The sequence below is a fragment of the Salvelinus namaycush genome, chromosome 4, assembly GCF_016432855.1.
Source record: "Salvelinus namaycush isolate Seneca chromosome 4, SaNama_1.0, whole genome shotgun sequence".
NCBI lineage: Eukaryota > Metazoa > Chordata > Actinopteri > Salmoniformes > Salmonidae > Salvelinus > Salvelinus namaycush.
In genome coordinates this window covers 4,339,823-4,364,761 of record NC_052310.1, presented here as the reverse complement: position 1 = coordinate 4,364,761, position 24,939 = coordinate 4,339,823, and the positions used below count along the sequence as shown (strand labels likewise).

Here is a 24,939-nt window from a genome sequence, read left to right as displayed (position 1 = left end):
TACAACTTTGATTCAGTTCAAAAGGGATGTTTTTGAGTTGACGGCTTTGATGTTTAGATAGGGAGAGAATGTGGTTAGTTTATGCGGTCCTTTGCATTTTTTTGCTAAAGTAAAAAAAAAAAAAAAGGTCATTTCAGGAGAAAATAATTAATTTCCCGTTCGTGTTGTTTTTACTTATTTTTGGTTTCAAGAAGCAATTTTCACGTTCATTACACTGTTTGATTTTAGTTCTGACCTGCATTGTTATTGCTATTACGCAATGAAATGCGATGTGATGAGTGCCTTTTTGAGAAATGTTTTGTGAAGAGCGGAAAGAATTCAGAACAAGGATATCTCAAGAACATAGTTTATTCCAAGAACCTGGTATGCCTCCCATCTCTAATTAAACCACCTAGCTAGCACTAACTTTGCATTACTTACCCCATGAATTAACTCCTTAACCATTTAATGTGCATGCTAATTTGTGATTCACTAACCATGGCCATTAAATCTCTTTCCAGCGCTCTAATTCTCATAATTTGGCCTAATGATAGAAGCTGTAATGTTTTTCATCGTTATTGTTAAATGGCATAATGTTGAATTCAAAATTATATACGGTACTGGTCAAAAGTTTGGACACACCTACTCATTCAAAGGTTTTTCTTTATTTTTACTATTTCCTACATTGTAGAATAATATTGAAGACATCAAAACTATGAAATAATGGAATCATGTAGTAACTAAAGTGTTAAACAAATCAAAATATATTTTAGATTCTTCAAAGTAGCCACCCTTTGCCTTGATGACAGCTTTGCACACTCTTGGAGTTCTCTCAACCAGCTTCATGAGGAATGATTTTCCAACAGTCTTGAAGGAGTTCCCACATATGCTGAGCACTTGTTGGCTGCTTTTCCTTCACTCTGCAGTCCAACTCATCCCAAACCATCTCAATTGGGTTGAGGTTGGGTGATTGTGGAGGCCAGGTCATCACTCTCCTTCTTGGTCAAATAGCCCTTACACAGCCTGGAGGTGTGTTGGGTCATTGTCCTTTTGAAAATCAAATGATAGTCCCACTAAGCGCAAACCAGATGGGATGGTGTTTCACTGCAGAATGCTGTGGTAGCCATGCTGGTTAAGTGTGCCTTGAATTCTAAATAAATCAAAGACCGTGTCACCAGCAAAGCACCATCACACCAACTCCTCCATGCTTCACGGGGGGAACCACACATGCGGAGATCATCCGTTCACCTACTCTGCGTCTCACAAAGACACGGCGGTTGGAACCAAAAATCTCAAATTTGGACTCATCAGACCAAAGGACAGATTTCCACTGGTCTAATGTTCCATTGCTTGTGTTTCTTGGCCCAAGCAAGTCTCTTCTCCTTCTTGGTGTCCTTTAGTAGTGGTTTCTTTGCAGCAATTTGATCATGAAGGCCTGATTCACAGTCTTCTCTGAACAGTTGATGTTGAGATGTGTCTGTTACTTGAACTCTGTGAAGCATTTATTTGGGCTGCAATTTCTGAGGCTGGTAACTCTAATGAACGTATCCTCTGCAGCAGAGGTAACTCTGGGTCTTCCTTTCCTGTGGCGGTCCTCATGAGAGCCAGTTTCATCATAGCGCTTGATGGTTTTTCCAACTGCACTTGAAGAAACTTTAAAAGTTCTCAATTTTCTGTATTGACTGATCATGTTTTAAAGTAATGATCGACTGTCATTTCACTTTGCTTATTTGTGCTGTTCTTTCCGTAGTATGGACTTGGTCTTTTACTAAATAGGGCTAGCTTCTGTATACCACCCCCTACCTTGTCACAACACAACTGATTGGCTCAAACGCATTCGGAAGAAAATAAATTCCACAAATTAACTTTTAACAAGGCACACCTGTTAATTGAAATGCATTCCAGGTGACTACCTCATAAAGCTGGTTGAGAGAATGCCAAGAGTGTGCAAAGCTTTCATCAAGGCAAAGGGTGGCTACTTTGATGAATCTGAAATATAAAATATATTTTGATTTGTTCAACCCTTTTTTGGTTACTACATGTGTTATTTCATAGTTGTAATGTCTTCATTATTATTTTACAATGTAGAAAATAGTAAAAAAAATAAATGAATACCCGTTGAATGAGTAGGTGTGTCCAAACTTTTGACTTTATATTATGATTTCATAATGTTTAATTGCTCTGAATCCAGAGGGAAATAATTGATGTATTACCTAAAACAATTTAGCTAGCCTTTTTCACCCCTGCTGTGTGTGTTAACCAACTTTCTGGTCCCCTTTTCCAAGCTGGAGCTCCCTTTGGTTCTGGAGGCTGATATCGAGCCCCAGACGAAGAGGCCGGAACTGGTTAGTTCTCAAGCGCAGAGCTTAGCAAGGAAGTATCAGGAGACCAAAGAGCTCCTGCAGCTACAAGAACTGAAAAAGCTTAATATGCAGGCACAGCTTGGCCTCTCGCTTTCCCACCTCTCCATCAAGGAACTTTACCTTTCCCACCCCCAAACAACAGCCCCTATGGAAAGCCTGCCTTCCTCAGAGCCGCCCGTCAAAAAGACTGTTAGCTTTTTGATCGAAGATAGTGCAGACAGGATTCAAGAGCTAGAGGACTTGATATCAGTAAAGTCCCTGACTCTGAAGGGACTGGTTAGATTGCTACGATCTCACAGTGAATTCTGCCTGGAGGGTAGTCCGGAAATAGGACAACAGGGTAGTTGCCAGAGGCTTTTGGAGAACTGGAAGTTTCAACAAGAGGTAGACAGCGAGACCATGAGGCAGAGCTTGGCCAGGGCGGGCGAAAGCATCCACAGTTACGAATCGCGTCTCCTGGCCATGGAGGACATGCTAGGAAGGGATCAGAAGGTGGAGAGCCGGAAGACCCCTTACGGACCACTGTGTCAAATCGAAGACCACTCGGAAAGCCACGAGTTCACTGTACGGGCGTTGTCCCACAGGGTTGAACTTCTAAAGAGTGAAAACGGAGCGCTGAACCAGCGCTATCAGGAGATAGTGAACCAACTAACTGAGGCAGATAGGGAGATCGACAGGCTCAAAGCTGAGTTGATCAACCTGCAAGGTGGGAAACAGCACCTACTGATCCTAGAGGAGCTGAACGGAGTCAGGGCCAGACTAGCAGAGAGCCAAGCCAATGCCGTCGACAGGGACTTCTATGAGAGAGAGCTGGATGAGAAGTCTGTGAAGCTTCATGAGGCCCTTGTCACCTTGGAGGTGCTAGAAAGCAGCCTGAATGACACGGAGAGAAGACTGCAGCTGAAAGAGGCCACTCTCAAAGGTCTGGGATTCCAGATGGCAGAGGAAGGTGCTCCTGAGGAGAAAGGGCAACTGAAAGAGCAGCTGGAGGCAACAGGGGCCAAGCTCTTGGAAAAGGAAGAGCTCTGTAGAGAACTTCAAGCTCAGAACATTGAATTTCAAGCTAGAAACCAGGAATCGGAGGGAGTCCAGAGTCTGAAACTTTTAGAGGCAGAGAATGAGATTCGGATGTTGCGAGCAAAGTTGGGGGTAAAGGCAAAGTCGGCTAGGGGAGAAAGAGAAGTGATTGGTAGTGAAGACTTGATGCAGACAGGTGAGAGGAAGGTAGCAGACAAAAGTGTTATAAAGCAAGTAGTAGGTGAGATAAAGATGAAGTCTGAGGCCCTTAGTCGGGTGTTAGAGGTGTTAGTGAAGCTCGATGTTAGTGTGGAGAAAACACTAATTGATCTGAAAAGCTCTTTACATATCACAGACTGCCTTGGATACTGTGAAGAAGAGCCAGATGAAGTAAGTCAGAGAGTAATGAAAAGGTTGGTATTAGAGGCAGCGTTCTGGAGTGGTCTGTTGAACGCTTTAGAGGTTAGCCCATGCAAGACCGAAGGTGAACGTGCATGTAGTTTTCAAATGCGTGTAGTACAGCGTACGGTAGCTGAGAAGAGCATGTTGCTGTTGATGAACAGGATTTGTCCTCGACCCAAGATGGAGGTTGATAATGAGATGGCTGTGACTGCACAGACCGTGCGAGCAGACCTTTCGGATTGGTGCAGCTGGCTTGATAACGACACCAATACGCTCATTTTGAAAGATCTAACAGAGGCGTTGCAAGAGAAGGTGTATTTGTTGAACCTAATTGCCTCCACCATTGAAATGTCCACGAATGACACCCTCCTGTCCTTGGTCCTAGCTAGCTTTGATTCCGGCAAAGTTAAGAAACAATGGTCTGAGCACCTTGAAGACGCAGCCACAGAAGCTCACATGTCCTATCTCATCAGCAGGCTGAAGTTCCAACACGAGAAAGAACTGAAAGAAACACAGGTTGAGAAACTTCAGATTGGCAACTCTGACTGTGCCAACTGCTGTCTATTGAGAGAACAGAACCGAGAACTCCAATCCAAATTGGCGGATCAACAGAATCATATGCAATGCCATGAAGGCACTATGAGTGAAGACACTAGACCAGTAACACACATTCAGATCGAAGGGGAGCCCATTGACTCCCTGGACAAGGCCATACAGCTGCAAGACATGGTAGCCAAGCACAAGCTGGAGCTGAGGGAGACCAAGGACGTCTACACACAGGTAACAGAAAATCTGCGACAGGAGGTGGCAAAGGTGTCCGAGATATTGCGTCTAGAACGTGAAGAAAACGTGAAGGAGATCGACTCTCTGACTGTCTGCATGGAGAACCTGAAGAAGAAACACGAGACAGAGAGGATCGTCCTACTGGAGAAGTTCCATCATCAGATGGATGTCACCCCAGGAGCAGGCTATCCCACTGGGGCAGAGGATGGGACGATGTCCCCTGAGACCTCCACAACCTCCGCCCTCAAGGAGCGCATCCAGGAGCTGGTGGCCCAGGTCTCGGCCATGACAGAGGAGATGAAGCGGAGGGAGCTCCAGGGCGACGCAGCTACTCTCCGGCTGAAATACGACAAAGACCTGGAGAATCTGAAGGTGGAAGCCGTTCCTTGTCCTTTCTGTTCCTCCGTCCGTGATGCCTTGTCTCCTTGTGGCACCCTCCAGACCCCCTCCTTACCTCCCGTACCCCCCCTTTCCTCTGTAGCCCTGCTATCCTCACTCTGCTTGCTTTCCTTTGTATATCAGTATCCTCCAGTGTTGCATGGTGACTAATCCACTGTTAGTGCATGTGGTTGTTGACGCTACTTGTGCGCTGAGGAACCCGTTTTGTTTGACAGGAAAAAGGTTAGTTAACCAGAACTTATTCTCCGAAATCCCAACTGGAACATTGTTTATGTGGGAGGCAACCCATCTGCTTAGGGAGACCAACCAGAACCTCTCTTACAGTCCCGTGAAAGTCAGGCTGACAAAGAATTCAGGTCATGTTATTTAGTGTCTATCAGCATATTTACACATCCAATGTGAAATTATCATCCCAGTAGGTATTGCTGCTGATGAAATTAATTCCTCGGAAGCTACAGTTTGATTTGCTTCATTACAGATTCCTTTCTTCAGTAGGCGTCGTATATATTAGAAGTGTCAAATACAAACGGTTGAAGCCCTTTTTAAAGCTGTCCACCTATTGTTGTCCTCAACAGATACATGATTTAGATAATCGGGTGGACATTTAGTTTTTTCTTGAGGAGGAAGTTTAAATGAGCTGCATTTGAAGGTGCATGGGGCTTACCTCTTTTCTCTTTTTGATGTGCTTTAACTGACAACAATTAACTTTTCCCCCTTCTGACATGCTGAATGAACTTATAATAATTGACAGGCTATCAAAACATTGCAGAATGCTTGAAGCGTAGACATATTTGCAATGCAGATGCTTCTACACCTGCATTGCTTGCTGTTTGGGGTTTTAGGCTGGGTTTCTGTACAGCTCTTTGTGACATCAGCTGATGTAATAAGGGATTTATTTGATTGATATTTACTTTCTTGGAAACGTCAAAAAAGGTATATTAACCACATTCCACCATGATCATATACCTAGAATCTTTGGTAATGTATGTGAACATGTAGTTACCCAGATGTTTTTATACGTCATAGATCCTGTCTTGTGTTTTATTATTCATTTAGACTACATAGAATTCATGTATATCAAAAAAAAAAAAATGTTTTATCCATTGTCGTGGTCTCTACATTTACATTGTAGACGTTTATAATAATTACACAGGTCATTTATAATCAGGCTCCAGCTTTATATGAATCGTTTTAAGAGCTGTTGTTTTCTGCGTGTTTATATTAGGCCTGAATAGAGACGGTTTCTAAGCAGATGACATGGGTTCTCCTACTCCGGTTTAGAACACAGCTTGGGAACACAGTTTGGGAACACAGTTTGGGGACACAGTTTGGGGACACAGTTTGGGAACACAGCTTGGGGACACAGTTTGGGAACACAGTTTGGGAACACAGCTTGGGGACACAGTTTGGGAACACAGTTTGGGAACACAGTTTGGGGACACAGTTTGGGAACACAGCTTGGGGACACAGTTTGGGAACACAGTTTGGGAACACAGCTTGGGAACACAGTTTGGGAACACAGCTTGGGAACACAGTTTGGGGACACAGCTTGGGGACACAGCTTGGGAACACAGCTTGGGAACACAGCTTGGGAACACCGTTTGGGAACACAGCTTGGGAACACAGTTTGGGGACACAGCTTGGGAACACAGCTTGAGGACACAGTTTGGGAACACAGTTTGGGAACACAGCTTGGGAACACAGCTTGGGAACACAGTTTGGGAACACAGCTTGGGAACACAGCTTGGGGACACAGTTTGGGAACACAGTTTGGGGACACAGTTTGGGAACACAGCTTGGGAACACAGCTTGGGAACACAGCTTGGGGACACAGTTTGGGAACACAGCTTGGGGACACAGCTTGGGGACACAGTTTGGGAACACAGTTTGGGAACACAGCTTGGGAACACAGTTTGGGAACACAGCTTGGGAACACAGTTTGGGGACACAGCTTGGGGACACAGCTTGGGGACACAGCTTGGGAACACAGTTTGGGAACACAGCTTGGGAACACAGTTTGGGAACACAGCTTGGGGACACAGCTTGGGGACACAGCTTGGGGACACAGTTTGGGAACACAGTTTGGGAACACAGCTTGGGAACACAGTTTGGGAACACAGCTTGGGAACACAGTTTGGGGACACAGTTTGGGGACACAGCTTGGGGACACAGCTTGGGGACACAGCTTGGGAACACAGTTTGGGAACACAGCTTGGGGACACAGCTTGGGGACACAGTTTGGGAACACAGCTTGGCAACACAGCTTGGCAACACAGCTTGGGAACACAGCTTGGGAACACAGCTTGGCAACACAGCTTGGGGACACAGCTTGGGGACACAGCTGACATGAGTCGACCTGCGCTACACCAGGTCTTTTGTTGTTGCTGCCGGTGATGTAATCTTTGTATTGTTGTTGTGTGTGGAGACGGACGGGTGGTAGCATTTTTGCGCTCCTCTTAACAGTAATAAACTTGTAATATCAGTAATACCGTTTTAGCAGTGCTCTTCCTGGTCCTTGAGGACAGGTTTCATCCCTGGGACACAGTCCCTCCAGTCAGACATACTTTATTTACATGTACTTGTATACTATACACCAGCCACTCCCCTAAACAGGAAATGGCCCCCACGAACGCACTTAGACACACACACACACTAAACAAAGGGCAGGTGTTGCTTGCTGTGATGTCACAGTAGTGATGTCACAGTAGGAAGTGCCCCCAATATCCAGCCAGTGGGGGGTTGGCTCAGTCTCAAAGTTTGTTCCGTCCTGGGCCAGTTTCCTGAGCGCTGTGAAAACAGACTTTTTAGGAATAGAGAGAGGGAGCATAGGACGGTACTCAGATTAGCAGCACTGAATAGAGGACGGAAGTAGGTTTTGGGTCGAGCTGGTCGGGAAGGCCATTCAAATCCCCTCTTGCGGAAACATGCACTGTAATTATAATAGCATTGTGAGTGGCTCTTTCTGGAACCGTGTTGATCAGACCCTCCCCAGCCTTCTTTCTCTATACCGCTAAAAGGTGTTGGTGCGAAGCTGCCAATCCTGCCTCATTTGACACAGACAGGCTGGCCCAGGGACAGTACGATGGAGACACACCAGACTCCACTGTCTGTCTGTCCCCACAGAATCAGCCTATTATCCAGTGTTCTATTTGGTGTCATCTTAACCTCCTACATTCCACCAAGACATCCCCAATAGAAACAGATTAGACGTTTTTCACATTATAGACGGCTAACAATATGACGCACTATGACACGAACTCAATTTGTAATAGGTGTTTTATGAGCGAGCGGCCCGGATTTCACTTGGCTTCAAATCTTGGCAGCGGTTGAATACCTTCACTGTTGCAGGGATAATTTGGCTACAGAACACAGCCTTCTCAATCACATTGTGTTCTCGCTGCCTACGCATTTCTTCAACGTATTGTGTATTCTGTACCAGAGGCTTATGTTGTTAATAGCTAAAGTAGCTAGCTTGGTGTTTGTCGTCAGTGATCAGTGAATAGATGGTCAGCAGTTGGTGGCTGGGGTCAGGAGTTCTGGATCAGAGTTGTTTGGGCTTTAACTAGATCCAGAGTTTGACCAGGAAAAATACTCTATAACTAGGGTCCAGAGGTTTTCCTAGTCAAGTCACATGGTCAGGCAAGAAACTCCTGGCCCTATAGCTTATGGTTTCATGTAGATTCACTTTTCACTGATTCCCCTCCATTGATAGGCCACCTGTGAGAGGGGCTTTGCTGCCATGGAGGAGTCCCACCAGAGGGTGATTGAAGAACTGCAGAGGAAAAACCAGAGAGCGCTGGAGAACCTACACGAGGAAAAGGAAAGGCTGCTAGCCGAGGAGACTGCCGCTACCATATCCGGTCAGTAGTAATTGTGATAGCAGCTAACGCTAACCCTATCAGCAGTAGCACCTTGGTAATCATATAGGCCTAGTGTCCCATGCTAGCAGTACCATCAGGCTAACATTAAGTATTTTGTTCACTTGTGTACACAAATCCACAATTGTGAGTTACCATGGTCTTTGGGTTCTGCTTTATAAAACAGTGGATTTTCTTTCTAAAACTACACGATTATCTAATGTGGTCCGGCTACGCTTGATGATCTCTCCTAAATAACAACGTTCTTTGTTTTGGTTGTCCCAGCAATCGAGGCGATGAAGAACGCCCACCGGTCGGAGCTGGAGAAGGAGCTGGACAAGGCCCGCAAGTCCAACAGCAACACGGAGAACGCAGACATAGAGGAGATATGCAGGCAACACGAGTAAGTTAGCATATCATTATGACAAGATGGCACCGACTGACACGTTCGCCGTGTTGCTAGCTTCTAGCCAACTTTGCCGTCTTTTGTTTATTTTAGTGTTCTTTTTTACTTTATTTGCTCAAAATGTTTCTAGTATTATCTCCTATGACCGACGAGCACTCCTGGTCATCAGATCGGCGGTTACTCGCCACAAATTTGACAGATTCGACTTTCCAGAACTGGACCCTTTGTTCAGTTCTCCCAAAGCAGTTCCATTCATTCCAGGAGCCCTACCAAAAAGAGAGCTAGCGTTCTAGTCAGACTAAGGAGAAGGGCAAATCACCTAATGCTTCCTAGTATTTTACTAGCAAATGTACAGTCTCTAGACAATAAGTTACAAGCTCAGAGTGAGGATTTCCTACCAACGGGACCTGAGAGACACACATAATTTGCCTCACTGAAACGTGGCTCACGGGCTGCGCGCTGGATCCGGCTATCCAGCCTGCTGGGGTTTCCATTATCGCGTGGTCAGAGGAATCTTTCTGGGAAAAGTAAAGGGGAAGGCATTTTCTTCATTTTCAATAACTCATGGTGTGACTGTGGTAACAATTCCTCGCAACTTTCTGTTCTCCCGCTCTGGAATACCTCCCGATTAAATGCCGACCCCACTATCTCCCAAGATAATTCCCAGTGGTTATAATCACGGCTGTATACCCCCAGCACCGATCCTCCCATGGGGGCCCCCGCTGCTGTAGAAGACTGTGAGCTCTAGATCTCTGCGGCTGACGTCAGTAAGACCTTCAAGCGTGTGAATGCTCGCAAAGGAGCCGGTCCAGACAGTATCCCCGGCAACCTCCTCAGAGTATGCGCAGACCAGCTGGCTGGAGTTTTCACGGACATATTCAACCTCTCCCTGTCCCAGTCTGTGATCCCCACATGCTTTAAGATGTCCACCATTGTCCCTGTACCCAATCAAGCAAAGGTAACCTGCCTAAATCACTATCGCCCTGTAGCACTCACTTCTGTCATCATGAAGTGCTTTGAGATGCTGGTTCCAAGAACCAAATCAGCTCCACCTTACCTGACACCCTGGGCCCACAAAAATCTGCATACGCTCCAACATATCCACAGATGACGCAATCGCCATTGCCCTACACACTGCCCTATCCCACCTGGACAAGAGCAACACCTATGTGAGAAAGATGTTCATCGACTACAGCTCAGCGTTCAACACCATAGGCCCCTCCATGCTTGACACTAAGCTGAAGGCCCTGGGTATGAACACCTCCCTCTGCAACTGTACCCCAGGTGGGGAGGGTAGGCAACACACCTCTGCTACACTGACCATCAACACGGGGTCCCCCAGGGGTGTGTGCTCAGTCCCCTCCTGTACATCTGCATGGCCACGTACGACTCCAACATCATCATCAGGCGACTGAAGAGATTCAGCATGTGTCCTCAGATCCTCAAGAAGTTCTACCGCTGCACTGTCGAGAGCATCCAAGACCGGCGGCATCACCGCCTGGTACAGCAACTGTACCGCCCTCAACCGGAAGACTCTACAAAGGGTGGTATGGACTGCCCAATACGCTCCCTGCCCTCCTATTATATCTACAACAGGCGATGTTTGAGGAAGGCCCGGAAGATCGTCAAGGGCTGCAGTCACCCGAGCCGTAGACTGTTTAGTCTGTTACCATCTGGGAAACGGTATCGGAGCATCGGGTCTCGGACCAACAGGCTCCGAGACAGCTTCTACCACCAGGCCATCAGACTGCTGAACAGCTATGTCTCCCTGCACAGACCTAAACCTTAGAGCCTATTGCACCAGCCAACTGTAGATGTGACTGCACCTTTTATACCTGTTGGAAACTAGATGTGACTGCACCTTTTATACCTGCTGGAAACTAGATGTGACTGCACCTTTTATACCTGCTGGAAACTGGATGTGACTGCACCTTTTATACCTGCTGGAAACTGGATGTGACTGCACCTTTTATACCTGCTGGAAACTAGATGTGACTGCACCTTTTATACCTGCTGGAACCTGTGGACGTGACTGCACCTTGTATACCTGCTGGAAACTAGATGTGACTGCACCTTTTATACCTGCTGGAAACTAGATGTGACTGCACCTTTTATACCTACTGGAAACTGTGGACGTGACTGCACCTTTTATACCTGCTGGAAACTAGATGTGACTGCACCTTTTATACCTGCTGGAAACTGGATGTGACTGAACCTTTTATACCTGCTGGAAACTAGATGTGACTGCACCTTTTATACCTGCTGGAAACTGGATGTGACTGCACCTTTTATACCTGCTGGAAACTGGATGTGACTGCACCTTTTATACCTGCTGGAAACTGTGGATGTGACTGCACCTTTTATACCTGCTGGAAACTGTGGATGTGACTGCACCTTTTATACCTGCTGGAAACTGGATGTGACTGCACCTTTTATACCTGCTGGAAACTAGATGTGACTGCACCTTTTATACCTGCTGGAACCTAGATGTGACTGCACCTTTTATACCTGCTGGAAACTGTGGACGTGACTGCACCTTTTATACCTGCTGGAAACTAGATGTGACTGCACCTTTTATACCTGCTGGAAACTAGATGTGACTGCACCTTTTATACCTGCTGGAAACTAGATGTGACTGCACCTTTTATACCTGCTGGAAACTGGATGTGACTGCACCTTTTATACCTGCTGGAAACTAGATGTGACTGCACCTTTTATACCTGCTGGAAACTGTGGATGTGACTGCACCTTTTATACCTGCTGGAAACTGTGGATGTGACTGCACCTTTTATACCTGCTGGAAACTGGATGTGACTGCACCTTTTATACCTGCTGGAAACTAGATGTGACTGCACCTTTTATACCTGCTGGAACCTAGATGTGACTGCACCTTTTATACCTGCTGGAACCTGTGGACATGACTGCACCTTTTATACCCGCTGGAAACTGTGGATGTGACTGCACCTTTTATACCTGCTGGAAACTGTGGATGTGACTGCACCTTTTATACATGCTGGAAACTAGATGTGACTGCACCTTTTATACCTGCTGGAAACTGTGGACGTGACTGCACCTTTTATACCTGCTGGAAACTAGATGTGACTGCACCTTTTATACCTGCTGGAAACTAGATGTGACTGCACCTTTTATACCTGCTGGAAACTAGATGTGACTGCACCTTTTATACCTGATGGAACCTAGATGTGACTGCACCTTTTATACCTGCTGGAAACTAGATGTGACTGCACCTTTTATACCTGCTGGAAACTAGATGTGACTGCACCTTTTATACCTGCTGGAAACTGTGGACGTGACTGCACCTTTTATACCTGCTGGAAACTAGATGTGACTGCACCTTTTATACCTGCTGGAAACTAGATGTGACTGCACCTTTTATACCTGCTGGAAACTGGATGTGACTGCACCTTTTATAGCTGCTGGAAACTAGATGTGACTGCACCTTTTATACCTGCTGGAAACTGTGGACGTGACTGCACCTTTTATACCTGCTGGAAACTAGATGTGACTGCACCTTTTATACCTGCTGGAAACTGTGGATGTGACTGCACCTTTTATACCTGCTGGAAACTGTGGACGTGACTGCACCTTTTATACCTGCTGGAAACTGTGGATGTGACTGCACCTTTTATACATGCTGGAAACTAGATGTGACTGCACCTTTTATACCTGCTGGAAACTAGATGTGACTGCACCTTTTATACCTGCTGGAAACTAGATGTGACTGCACCTTTTATACCTGCTGGAAACTAGATGTGACTGCACCTTTTATACCTGCTGGAACCTAGATGTGACTGCACCTTTTATACCTGCTGGAAACTAGATGTGACTGCACCTTTTATACCTGCTGGAAACTAGATGTGACTGCACCTTTTATACCTGCTGGAAACTAGATGTGACTGCACCTTTTATACCTGCTGGAAACTGTGGATGTGACTGCACCTTTTATACCTGCTGGAAACTAGATGTGACTGCACCTTTTATACCTGCTGGAAACTGTGGATGTGACTGCACCTTTTATACCTGCTGGAAACTGGATGTGACTGCACCTTTTATACCTGCTGGAACCTGTGGACGTGACTGCACCTTTTATACCTGCTGGAAACTGTGGATGTGACTGCACCTTTTATACCTGCTGGAAACTGTGGATGTGACTGCACCTTTTATACCTGCTGGAAACTGGATGTGACTGCACCTTTTATACCTGCTGGAACCTAGATGTGACTGCACCTTTTATACCTGCTGGAAACTAGATGTGACTGCACCTTTTATACCTGCTGGAAACTGGATGTGACTGCACCTTTTATACCTGCTGGAACCTAGATGTGACTGCACCTTTTATACCTGCTGGAAACTAGATGTGACTGCACCTTTTATACCTGCTGGAAACTGGATGTGACTGCACCTTTTATACCTGCTGGAAACTGGATGTGACTGCACCTTTTTATAACTTAATTTTATAATTCTGTTTTTTATATTGAAGTTCAAATCCAACCCAGCGCCATGGGAACGAAGGTCTGGGCAAAGCCAGTATGTCACTGTGACTGGCTGTGCCTTGCCAGCTGTAACCAGGGCAACCTGGAACTAAGGTGGCGACTGGTGACCTTGCCAAACTTGGAATTACAGACCGACACAGTTCCAGCCGTCTGTCTGGGGGTTTATTAAGGAACTGATTAGCAGCAGTCTGGCCCAGTCTGTCTAGCCTCTGAATACACTGAAGCTCCAGTGTCAGGCCAGAACTCAAATATGAAGGAAGCAGTTGCTGTACTGAGTCTGGTTCCTTACCATGTTTTTTTCCTACTCACCCAACAAAATGAAGGAGTTTTCTAAGATCTGTGTTACTGTTTCCTTTGGTCAGCTATTATGATGGAAAAGTGTTCAGCGTGGTCTTTTGGTTGAGTTTCCTGAGTGTGGTAAATGTATGGTGTTGATTGGCTGAGTGTGGTACTGAATGGTAAATGTATGGTGTTGATTGGCTGAGTGTGGTACTGAATGGTAAATGTATGGTGTTGATTGGCTGAGTGTGGTACTGAATGGTAAATGTATGGTGTTGATTGGCTGAGTGTGGTACTGAATGGTAAATGTATGGTGTTGATTGGCTGAGTGTGGTACTGAATGGTAAATGTATGGTGTTGATTGGCTGAGTGTGGTACTGAATGGTAAATGTATGGTCCCTGACGAAGGCCATGCAGCCGAAACGCGTCGGTTTTTAAACAACTTTGTTTCTATTGAACATGCCATACTAATAAAGGCATTTTAATTAATTATATGAAGAGTGCCTTGGTCCTCCTTTCTTTTTGGTAAATGTATGGTGTTGATTGGCTGAGTGTGGTACTGAATGGTAAATGTATGGTGTTGATTGGCTGAGTGTGTTGCTTTGTGTTGTCTGATTTACTGAGTGTTTTCCTGTGTTCTCTCTCTCTCTCCCTCTTTCCCCTCTCTCTCTTTTTCCCTCTTTCCCTCTCACTTTCCCGCTCTCTTTCCCTCTCACTTTCCCGGCTCTCTTTCCCTCTCTCTCTATCTTTGCCTTTCCCTCTCGTTCTCTCTCTCTCTTTCTCCCTCTCCCTCCCCCATCTTTGTTGCAGAGAGGAGCTGTGTTCGTTCCAGAGGGAGATCGAGGTGCTGTCTGAGCAGTATTCTCAGAAGTGCCTGGAGAACGCCCACCTGGCTCAAGCCCTGGAGGCTGAGAGACAGGCCCTCAGACAGTGTCAGAGGGAGAACCAGGAGCTCAACGCACACAACCAGGTACACACACACCCACAACCAGGTACACCCACACCCAGGCACTAACAAACACCCAGGTAATAGTCCTCACACTTACCATGACATCTAATGTGCCTTGTGTCTGTAGGAGCTGAACAACCGTCTAGCTGCAGAGATCACGAAGATACGCTCTATGGCCGCTGAAGACGGGGGTGGAAACACCTGCAACATCACACATGGGAAGGAACTGTACGAGCTAGAGGTAAGCTCCGCTCCAGGTGAACTGTACGAGCTAGAGGTAAGCTCCGCTCCAGGTGAACTGTACGAGCTAGAGGTAAGCTCCGCTCCAGGTGAACTGTACGAGCTAGAGGTAAGCTCCGCTCCAGGTGAACTGTACGAGCTAGAGGTAAGCTCCGCTCCAGGTGAACTGTACGAGCTAGAGGTAAGCTCCGCTCCAGGTGAACTGTACGAGCTAGAGGTAAGCTCCGCTCCAGGTGAACTGTACGAGCTAGAGGTAAGCTCCGCTCCAGGTGAACTGTACGAGCTAGAGGTAAGCTCCGCTCCAGGTGAACAGTACGAGCTAGAGGTAAGCTCCGCTCCAGGTGAACTGTACGAGCTAGAGGTAAGCTCCGCTCCAGGTGAACTGTACGAGCTAGAGGTAAGCTCCGCTCCAGGTGAACTGTACGAGCTAGAGGTAAGCTCCGCTCCAGGTGAACTGTACGAGCTAGAGGTAAGCTCCGCTCCAGGTGAACTGTACGAGCTAGAGGTAAGCTCCGCTCCAGGTGAACTGTACGAGCTAGAGGTAAGCTCCGCTCCAGGTGAACTGTACGAGCTAGAGGTAAGCTCCGCTCCAGGTGAACTGTACGAGCTAGAGGTAAGCTCCGCTCCAGGTGAACTGTACGAGCTAGAGGTAAGCTCCGCTCCAGGTGAACTGTACGAGCTAGAGGTAAGCTCCGCTTGAACTGTACGAGCTAGAGGTAAGCTCCGCTCCAGGTGAACTGTACGAGCTAGAGGTAAGCTCCGCTCCAGGTGAACTGTACGAGCTAGAGGTAAGCTCCGCTCCAGGTGAACTGTACGAGCTAGAGGTAAGCTCCGCTCCAGGTGAACTGTACGAGCTAGAGGTAAGCTCCGCTCCAGGTGAACTGTACGAGCTAGAGGTAAGCTCCGCTCCAGGTGAACTGTACGAGCTAGAGGTAAGCTCCGCTCCAGGTGAACTGTACGAGCTAGAGGTAAGCTCCGCTCCAGGTGAACTGTACGAGCTAGAGGTAAGCTCCGCTCCAGGTGAACTGTACGAGCTAGAGGTAAGCTCCGCTCCAGGTGAACTGTACGAGCTAGAGGTAAGCTCCGCTTGAACTGTACGAGCTAGAGGTAAGCTCCGCTCCAGGTGAACTGTACGAGCTAGAGGTAAGCTCCGCTCCAGGTGAACAGTACGAGCTAGAGGTAAGCTCCGCTCCAGGTGAACTGTACGAGCTAGAGGTAAGCTCCGCTCCAGGTGAACTGTACGAGCTAGAGGTAAGCTCCGCTCCAGGTGAACTGTACGAGCTAGAGGTAAGCTCCGCTCCAGGTGAACTGTACGAGCTAGAGGTAAGCTCCGCTCCAGGTGAACTGTACGAGCTAGAGGTAAGCTCCGCTCCAGGTGAACTGTACGAGCTAGAGGTAAGCTCCGCTCCAGGTGAACTGTACGAGCTAGAGGTAAGCTCCGCTCCAGGTGAACTGTACGAGCTAGAGGTAAGCTCCGCTCCAGGTGAACTGTACGAGCTAGAGGTAAGCTCCGCTCCAGGTGAACTGTACGAGCTAGAGGTAAGCTCCGCTCCAGGTGAACAGTACGAGCTAGAGGTAAGCTCCGCTCCAGGTGAACTGTACGAGCTAGAGGTAAGCTCCGCTCCAGGTGAACTGTACGAGCTAGAGGTAAGCTCCGCTCCAGGTGAACTGTACGAGCTAGAGGTAAGCTCCGCTCCAGGTGAACTGTACGAGCTAGAGGTAAGCTCCGCTCCAGGTGAACTGTACGAGCTAGAGGTAAGCTCCGCTCCAGGTGAACTGTACGAGCTAGAGGTAAGCTCCGCTCCAGGTGAACTGTACGAGCTAGAGGTAAGCTCCGCTCCAGGTGAACATAAGGTTGGACGATTTGAAGTCTTCCTGTTTGTTGAAAGGGGACATTGCTTTTATACACAGCTGAAGTTTACCCCTTAAATCTTAGCGTTTTGATCTTTCCCAGGTGATGTTGAGGGTGAAGGAGTCCGAGGTCCAGTATCTGAAGCAGGAGATCAACTCTCTGAAGGATGAACTCCAGGCCGCCCAAAGAGTAAGACCCAAGTTACCTAAAACTGCTTTTTATCACTTTTCATTGTATTTTATGTTATTTTCTCATTTTATGCTGAGGTTGTATTCCTCACCCTACCACCTTAAACGATGTATCATTTGTCCCTCCAGGATAAGAAGAATGCGACGGACAAGTACAGGGACATCTACACAGAGCTGAGTATCGTGAGGGCCAAAGCAGAGCGAGACCTGGGGAGGCTCAGAGAGCAGCTGCAGCTGGCCCACGAGGCACTGGGGGAACCATCACTGGAGGAGGTGGAGCGGGCAGGAGGATACGGTAGGAATACAGAACACTTTCTAGCCTTCTGCTACTCCATTAATGTGTTCCAAATGGAACCCTAGTCCCTAGCTAGTGTTCCAAATGGAACCCTAGTCCCTATTTAGTGTTCCAAATGGAACCCTAGTCCCTATCTAGTGTTCCAAATGGAACCCTAGTCCCTACTTAGTGTTCCAAATGGAACCCTAGTCCCTACTTAGTGTTCCAAATGGAACCCTAGACCCTAGCTAGTGTTCCAAATGGAACCCTAGACCCTACCTAGTGTTCCAAATGGAACCATAGTCCCTACTTAGTGTTCCAAATGGAATCCTAGACCCTATCTAGTGTTCCAAATGGAACCCTAGTCCCTACTTAGTGTTCCAAATGGAACCCTAGACCCTATCTAGTGTTCCAAATGGAACCCTAGTCCCTAGCTAGTGTTCCAAATGGAACCATGGAACCCTAGACCCTACTTAGTGTTCCAAATGGAACCCTAGTCCCTACTTAGTGCACTACTTATGACCTGAGCCCTTTGTTTCAGTCTTAACACGTTTGGTGGTTGTTTCACTCATAACCAATGTGTGGCAATGCCTCCAACATTTGCATTTGGTCTCGACATTTACATAAGATGTCTCATAGTCCAGACTGTCTCTGATCTGCAACCCATTGACCTCCTTACAACAACCAGGCAGACAAGTAGATGTATTACAGTAGTGTCTATAGTGTACTGTACATAAGCTGAACTAGTTGTCTTCTCTCTCCTCAGATATCATGAAGTCCAAAAGCAACCCTGACATTCTCAAGATGGCGGCCGCTGCCGCCAAACGCACCGAGCGCACCATGAGGTCAAAGGTATAACTTATTAACGCCTGAGTAAGACATCTTAATGTGTTTTACACAATCGAGAAGTCTCCCCACAGCTGAAGGTTGTGTGTGTGTGAGAACGGTTCAGTTGGAACCAGGTGCCATTGAGCTGTGACACACTGCCACCTTCAGGTTAACTACTGCATTACACTGCAACTTTTGAATTCCCCAGCAGGTGAATGTACTGTATTGGGTGGCTGCATTGGCCATATGAACATACAACACTTTTGTCATATTACTCTAAAAAACCTTTAAACAAATCCCTTTGTGCTATTTGATTGTGGGTTAAAATGCTTCTATAAGAGAGAAGTGTACCAACATGTGACGAGATGGGTCTCCCCCAAAGCCCCTTCTCGGTCTGTGTCTGGTGACATGCCCAGGGCCAGCTAGGGCTGCCTGACAACCTATAGGCCTACATTTCTCCTTATGGTCACATACCAAACCAGACTACCACCAATAGCAGTGCATCCATTGGTGTACCACCATTTTGTTTATGTGTTCACCCTTCAGCAGTGTGTTACCCAGGAATAATCACTATACCCCCTTTCTGCTCATTCTAATGGTCTCCAACGTCCTTCTGGGTGTGTATAAAAGACTTGCATTATTATTCCCCACGTTTATGGTACGGATGAGAGAAAAGCCCTCTGCATTACTAGACCCTCTGGACTCTTGTTCTTTCCCTCCTCTGAATCTCACACATTAACAGTCAAAATCACATTTTGATTGTGGGTTTGAATGGGATCACCTGGTTTTGGTACCAGTGGGCCTAGAGAGAAGTATCAGTTTTACCAGTGACAGAAATCAGTGCACCTCAATGTTTGCATCAATCTGCTTCCTCGTCAATGATTCAGTCCTGTCTACCTGAAACTCACAGTTAAACCCGACCACGGTCATTAACAGTCTTCCCCCCCCCCCCCCCCCCCCCCAGAGTCTTAAGGAAGGGCTCACTGCCGAGCAGCGCCTCCACCTGTTTGACAAGGACACTAAGGAGTTCTGACAGCGTGGCCTACGTCACACCGCTCCAGCCACCTTGCAGCATGTTTAGGAAGGCCACTCTATTTTACCTCTGTAATTACTTATTTAGAAACACACTGGTCACCACACACATGTCGTGTGTGTATATATTCAAAAATAAAACATGGTGTGAAGATTTGAAGTTTATGTCTAGACTCATTCCATGCACTTTAGTTACTGTGACATTTTGGTTTTTGGTTTTGTCTTACAGTAAATTCTCTGTACGGTTTTTAATGAGGCATTTATCATGCCTACACTAACAAAGATGGCCTGTAAAGCTACTGTTTGGACTCCTTAGTCTGTGTTAATAGCCGAAGGAATAAGTATGATGTTGTAAAGGCTAAACACAACTGCATAATGATGATGATGGAATAATTACTTACATAAGCCAAACCGTAGGAACAATCTTGCCTTTAGGCCTGCGTGTTATGCTAGGTGAGGTCAGTGTTCACATGCTGTCGTTTCCCTCTATCCCCTTAACAAAGCAATGGAAAGAAAACGTTTGCCTGCATCATTGTACAAGTAAACTATCTGTTACGTTGGATGTTGCTCCTTCATTGCCTGATGTGTTGACTTGTTATATGATCATTATTAACATCATAGAATGTTTTCTGAAACAGGACAATTTTAAAATGACCCCTGGAAGGCGACTGCTGAACGCATACAGAACGAATGGGATTATCTGATTTATGATATAAATATATTTACATTCTTCTCTCTGTAATTGTATTGGCACAGCTGTATGGGAGGATGATTTGTTGGAGTCGGTTATGTCTGTAGTCTTGTTCAGTGGCAGTCCCTTTGTATTTATTTATGTGGGGGGGGGTTTGTCTCACATACCAATTTCTCTGTACTCTACTGTTGTAAATATACAGCCAATGTATACCAACTGACAAACGGTTTATTAGCAATAAATATTTTTGCACCCTGTGTTCAGTTTGAGTGTTTTAATCTACTAAACTGTGTTAATCTTTCTCCAAACCGATTTAAAACTAATTATACACCGCAACACTTTTCTCTCAAGGGCCCCAGTCAAGTAGTTTTTTTTTTTTGTCTGCTATTTAATTGATCAATTGCCCAGAGAGAACACTTATAGGGCCTATTGAAAGTCTACACAGCCCGTGCACATACTTCACATTTTGCTGCCTTTAAAATTAAAAGGCATTCAATTGGATTTCTTTCCAACAGATCTACACAACCTCCACTGTTTCAAAATGAAAGGAAATTAGACATTTTTCCGAATATTTTTTATATATATATATATATAATACATCTTCACTCGTGAAAAAGTACTACTGAATTACGACACAAAACCTATTCGTGCAGTAGTGAATGTGTAGTTCATGCACTACTCAAGATATACAAGTAGAGTTTTGCGGTGTTCAGTAGAAAAACACTAGTTTCCAGTAATCAAGTAGAGTTTTGCAGTGTTCAGTAGGAAAACACTAGTTTCCAGTAATCAAGTAGAGTTTTGCAGTGTTCAGTAGAAAAACACTAGTTTCCAGTAATCAAGTAGAGTTTTGCAGTGTTCAGTAGGAAAACACTAGTTTCCAGTAATCAAGTAGAGTTGTGCAGTGTTCAGTAGGAAAACACTAGTTTCCAGTAATCAAGTAGAGTTTTGCAGTGTTCAGTAGGAAAACACTAGTTTCCAGTAATCAAGTAGAGTTTTGCAGTGTTCAGTAGAAAAACACTAGTTTCCAGTAATCAAGTAGAGTTTTGCAGTGTTCAGTAGAAAAACACTAGTTTCCAGTAATCAAGTAGAGTTTTGCAGTGTTCAGTAGAAAAACACTAGTTTCCAGTAATCAAGTAGAGTTTTGCAGTGTTCAGTAGAAAAACACTAGTTTCCAGTAATCAAGTAGAGTTTTGCAGTGTTCAGTAGAAAAACACTAGTTTCCAGTAATCAAGTAGAGTTTTGCAGTGTTCAGTAGAAAAACACTAGTTTCCAGTAATCAAGTAGAGTTTTGCAGTGTTCAGTAGAAAAACACTAGTTTCCAGTAATCAAGTAGAGTTTTGCAGTGTTCAGTAGAAAAACACTAGTTTCCAGTAATCAAGTAGAGTTTTGCAGTGTTCAGTAGGAAAACACTAGTTTCCAGTAATCAAGTAGAGATTTGTACTAATTGATGTTGGTAGTAAATAAGTAGTCAAAATACAACCAGAAGACCGCAGAAGACAAAACAGGAAGTAGTTGGTTGTTACTTAGCTGCTGTTTTTGACAATCCCTGAATGTAATCATCTATCATCCATCGTCATCCTGTCTTTCATAGCCCTTATGCTGGCACCATCTGTAAATTGAACTTTCCATTATGTTTTATGAATACTTTCATGTCGTTTAGACCTTATATATAACTTTTTATCACATCAGAAAGATTGCTTACCAAAACAGTTTGCTGTTTTGTTGTCATAGAGATTTGGGTTTAGCCCAGCTGTTTCCTAGCCCCATTGAAATGTAGCTACTGTATGTAGCCTCTGTTTTTGTCATGCTAGCTAAAACGTATGTGTTTGTATGCAAATATACATTATGTTTCTATTGGTATACTTACCTATTCTACTAACCTCTTTTGACATGTTGCCAAGTAGGCCCTTGAAATATGGAGGCCATTGTTGGTGAGATGAACACTGTTCATCAAATGTTTTTCTGTGTTGTCATATGTGACATCTGTTCGCATATGCGGTGGAGAAATGTGAACGTAACAAAGAGGATCTGAAGAAAGAGGAAGTCAAAGCTGAATGAAAACCTCAAAGGGTCATTTAATATGTACCCTGAACAAAAAGATGAACGCAACATGTACTGCACTCTATACTCCTCTGTAAACTGGTCATCTCTGTATACCCGTCGCAAGACCCACTGGTTGATGCTTATTTATAAAACCCTCTTAGGCCTCACTCCCCCCTATCTGAGATATCTACTGCAGCTCTCATCCTACACATACAACACCCGTTCTGCCAGTCACATTCTGTTCAAGGTCCCCAAAGCACACACATCCCTGGGTCGCTCCTCTTTTCAGTTTGCTGTAGCTAGCGACTGGAACAAGCTGCAACAAACACTCAAACTGGACAGTTTTATCTCAATCTATTCATTCAAAGACTCAATCATGGACTCTAACTGACAGTTGTGGCTGCTTTGTGTGATGTATTGTTGTCTCTACCTTCTTGCCCTTTGTGCTGTTGTCTTTGTCCAATAATGTTTGTACCATGTTTTGTGCTGCTACCATGTTGTTGTCATGTTGTGTTGCTACCATGCTGTGTTATGTGTTGCTGCCTTGCTATGTTGTCTTAGGTCTCTCTTTATGTTGTGTTGTCTCTCTTGTTGTGATGTGTGTTTTGTCCGATATTTATATTTGTATATATATATATATTTGTATTTATTTTATTTTTTTAATCCCAGGCCCCCGTCCCCGCACGAGGCCTTTTGCGTTTTGGTAGGCTGTTATTGTAAATAAGAATTTGTTCTTAACTGACTTGCCTAGTTAAATAAAGGTTAAATTCACTTTTGTTTATGTAATGTGCTGGTCCCATGTTTCCTGAGCTTAAATAAAAGATCCCAGAAATGTTCCATACATACAAAAAGCTTATTCCAATAGAATATTGTGTACAAATGTATTTACATCCCTGTTAGTGAACATTATATCCTTTGTGAAGATAATCCACCTGACAGGTGTGGCATATCAAGAAGCTGATTAAACAGCATGATTGTTACACAAGTGCACCTTGTGCTGGGGACAATAAAAGGCCACTAAAATGTGCAGTTTTGTCACACAACACAATGCCACAGATGTCTCAAGTTTTGAGGGAGCGTAAAATTGCCATGCTGACTGCAGGATTATCTACCAGAGCTGTTGCCATGGTATTGAATGTTAATTTCACTACCATAAGCCGCCTCCAACATCGTTTTAGAGAATTTGGCAGTACATCAAACTGGCCTCAAAACCGCAGACCACATGTAACCATGCCAGCCCAGGACCTCCACATCTGGCTTCTTCACCTGTGGGATGGTCTGGGGCAGCTGATGAAACTGGGTTTGCACAACCGAATCATTTCTGCACAAACCGTCTCAGGGAAACTAATCTGCGTGCTCGTCGTCCTCATCAGGGTCTTGACCTGACTGCAGTTCGGCGTCGTAACCGACTTCAGTGGGCAAATATTCACCTTCCATGGCCACTGTCACACTGTAGAAGTGTGCTCTTCACAGATGAATCCCATTTTTAACTGTACCTGGCAGATGGCAGACGGCGTGAATGGTGTCGTGTGGGCGAGTGGTTTGAGAATCCCATTTTTAACTGTACCTGGCAGACTGCGTGTATGGCGCCGTGTGGGCGAGTGGTTTGCTGTCAGCTTTGGGGTATTTCTGTCTGTCATAAAGCCTTTTTGTGCCGGAAAACTCATTCTGATTGCCTGGGCCTGTCTCGCCAGGGGGTCGGCATATGCTCTCCCAGGCTGCGGCCCTGCCCAGTCATGTGAAATCCGTTGATTAGGGCCTAATTAATTAATTTAAATTGACTGATTTCCTTATATGAACTGTAACTCAGCAAAATCTTTGAAATTGCATGTTGCATTTATATATTTTTTCAGTACAGATACAACAATTCGAGTAGTTTCTGTCAATAAGGTATGCTCGATGTTATTTGATGTGTCCAAACTGGCTTCCCTTGACACTTGTTTTTGGTGCGCCAGGACCATTCACAGTTGAGCTCACTCAGTTTAGCTCAATGTTGATTGGCTATTATTTTATACTTTTTTTTAATCAAAGGAGGACAAATGCTCACTGGCTCCTTTGCATTCAATGCTACGGGAGGCAACAATATCATACTATTTTGGACCAGACAGCATCAGATAGACGGCCTACACATTCAGAGAGAGAGGGGTACTGTTTGACTCGTTACAGTGCTTTCTAAAGTGAAATACTGAAACATTCAGCCTCTTGCGAATTTAAGTAAAATTATGAAACACAGAGAGACGAAAGATACATTTTCTTTTATCCTTTTTTCCTTGGTCAATTTTTTGGGGGAAAGACGGGCTTCCCTTGGCATCCATGAATACATGCCACTGTGAGGAGATGACTTGAAATTAAATAATAAAGACCTCAAATAAAACAAATGTAAAATACACAACTGAAATATTTTATTAAAGTAATGTGAATAAATGGTTAATAAGTGACAAGCAGTAATGGGAATTCACTACCATCATGGGACTTTAATTAATTGTTTTGTTCTGTGCTATTTATTCTGTGTTACAGCATTCAGCCCAAATAATCAAAAACCGAATTTGAAACCCATGATAACGTTTCTATAATAGAACCGAACGGACCTCAAAAAGCACTTATGTACTCAGCACTAATGGAAATGTCTATAATATATTATTAATATATGACTCAGGACAAAACCTTTGCACACAATACAAGTTGTCTCACTCGGGTAAAACAACATACAACATTGATGTATTGAACTCTGCCGTTTAAATTTTTGTATTATTATTAACAACAAATCCTTACAAAAAGTACATGGGGGAACACAGGTATATATAAATAATATACAAAGGACAATTTGGGCTAGGTGCGGGGCT

The 24,939-nt window shown here is 45.1% G+C and overlaps 1 protein-coding gene across 3 annotated transcripts in view; it reads left to right on the top strand.

The window, feature by feature from the left end:
• The window catches only part of LOC120046085 (myosin phosphatase Rho-interacting protein-like), a 91,732-nt gene extending 71,422 nt beyond the window's left edge, over positions 1-20,310 (top strand). Inside the window, exons 14-24 of one of the 3 annotated variants that reach the window (XM_038991024.1) lie at positions 2,265-2,324; positions 8,656-8,803; positions 9,086-9,203; positions 14,810-14,969; positions 15,076-15,873; positions 15,905-16,264; positions 16,296-17,015; positions 17,143-17,229; positions 17,358-17,523; positions 18,269-18,354; positions 19,295-20,310. In XM_038991024.1, coding sequence (XP_038846952.1) covers positions 2,265-2,324; positions 8,656-8,803; positions 9,086-9,203; positions 14,810-14,969; positions 15,076-15,873; positions 15,905-16,264; positions 16,296-17,015; positions 17,143-17,229; positions 17,358-17,523; positions 18,269-18,354; positions 19,295-19,363 — 2,772 coding nt within the window. In that variant the 3' untranslated portion in view covers positions 19,364-20,310. The other 2 variants (XM_038991022.1, XM_038991025.1) reach the window with 2 other exon arrangements.
• The last annotated feature ends 4,629 nt before the right edge of the window (positions 20,311-24,939 follow it).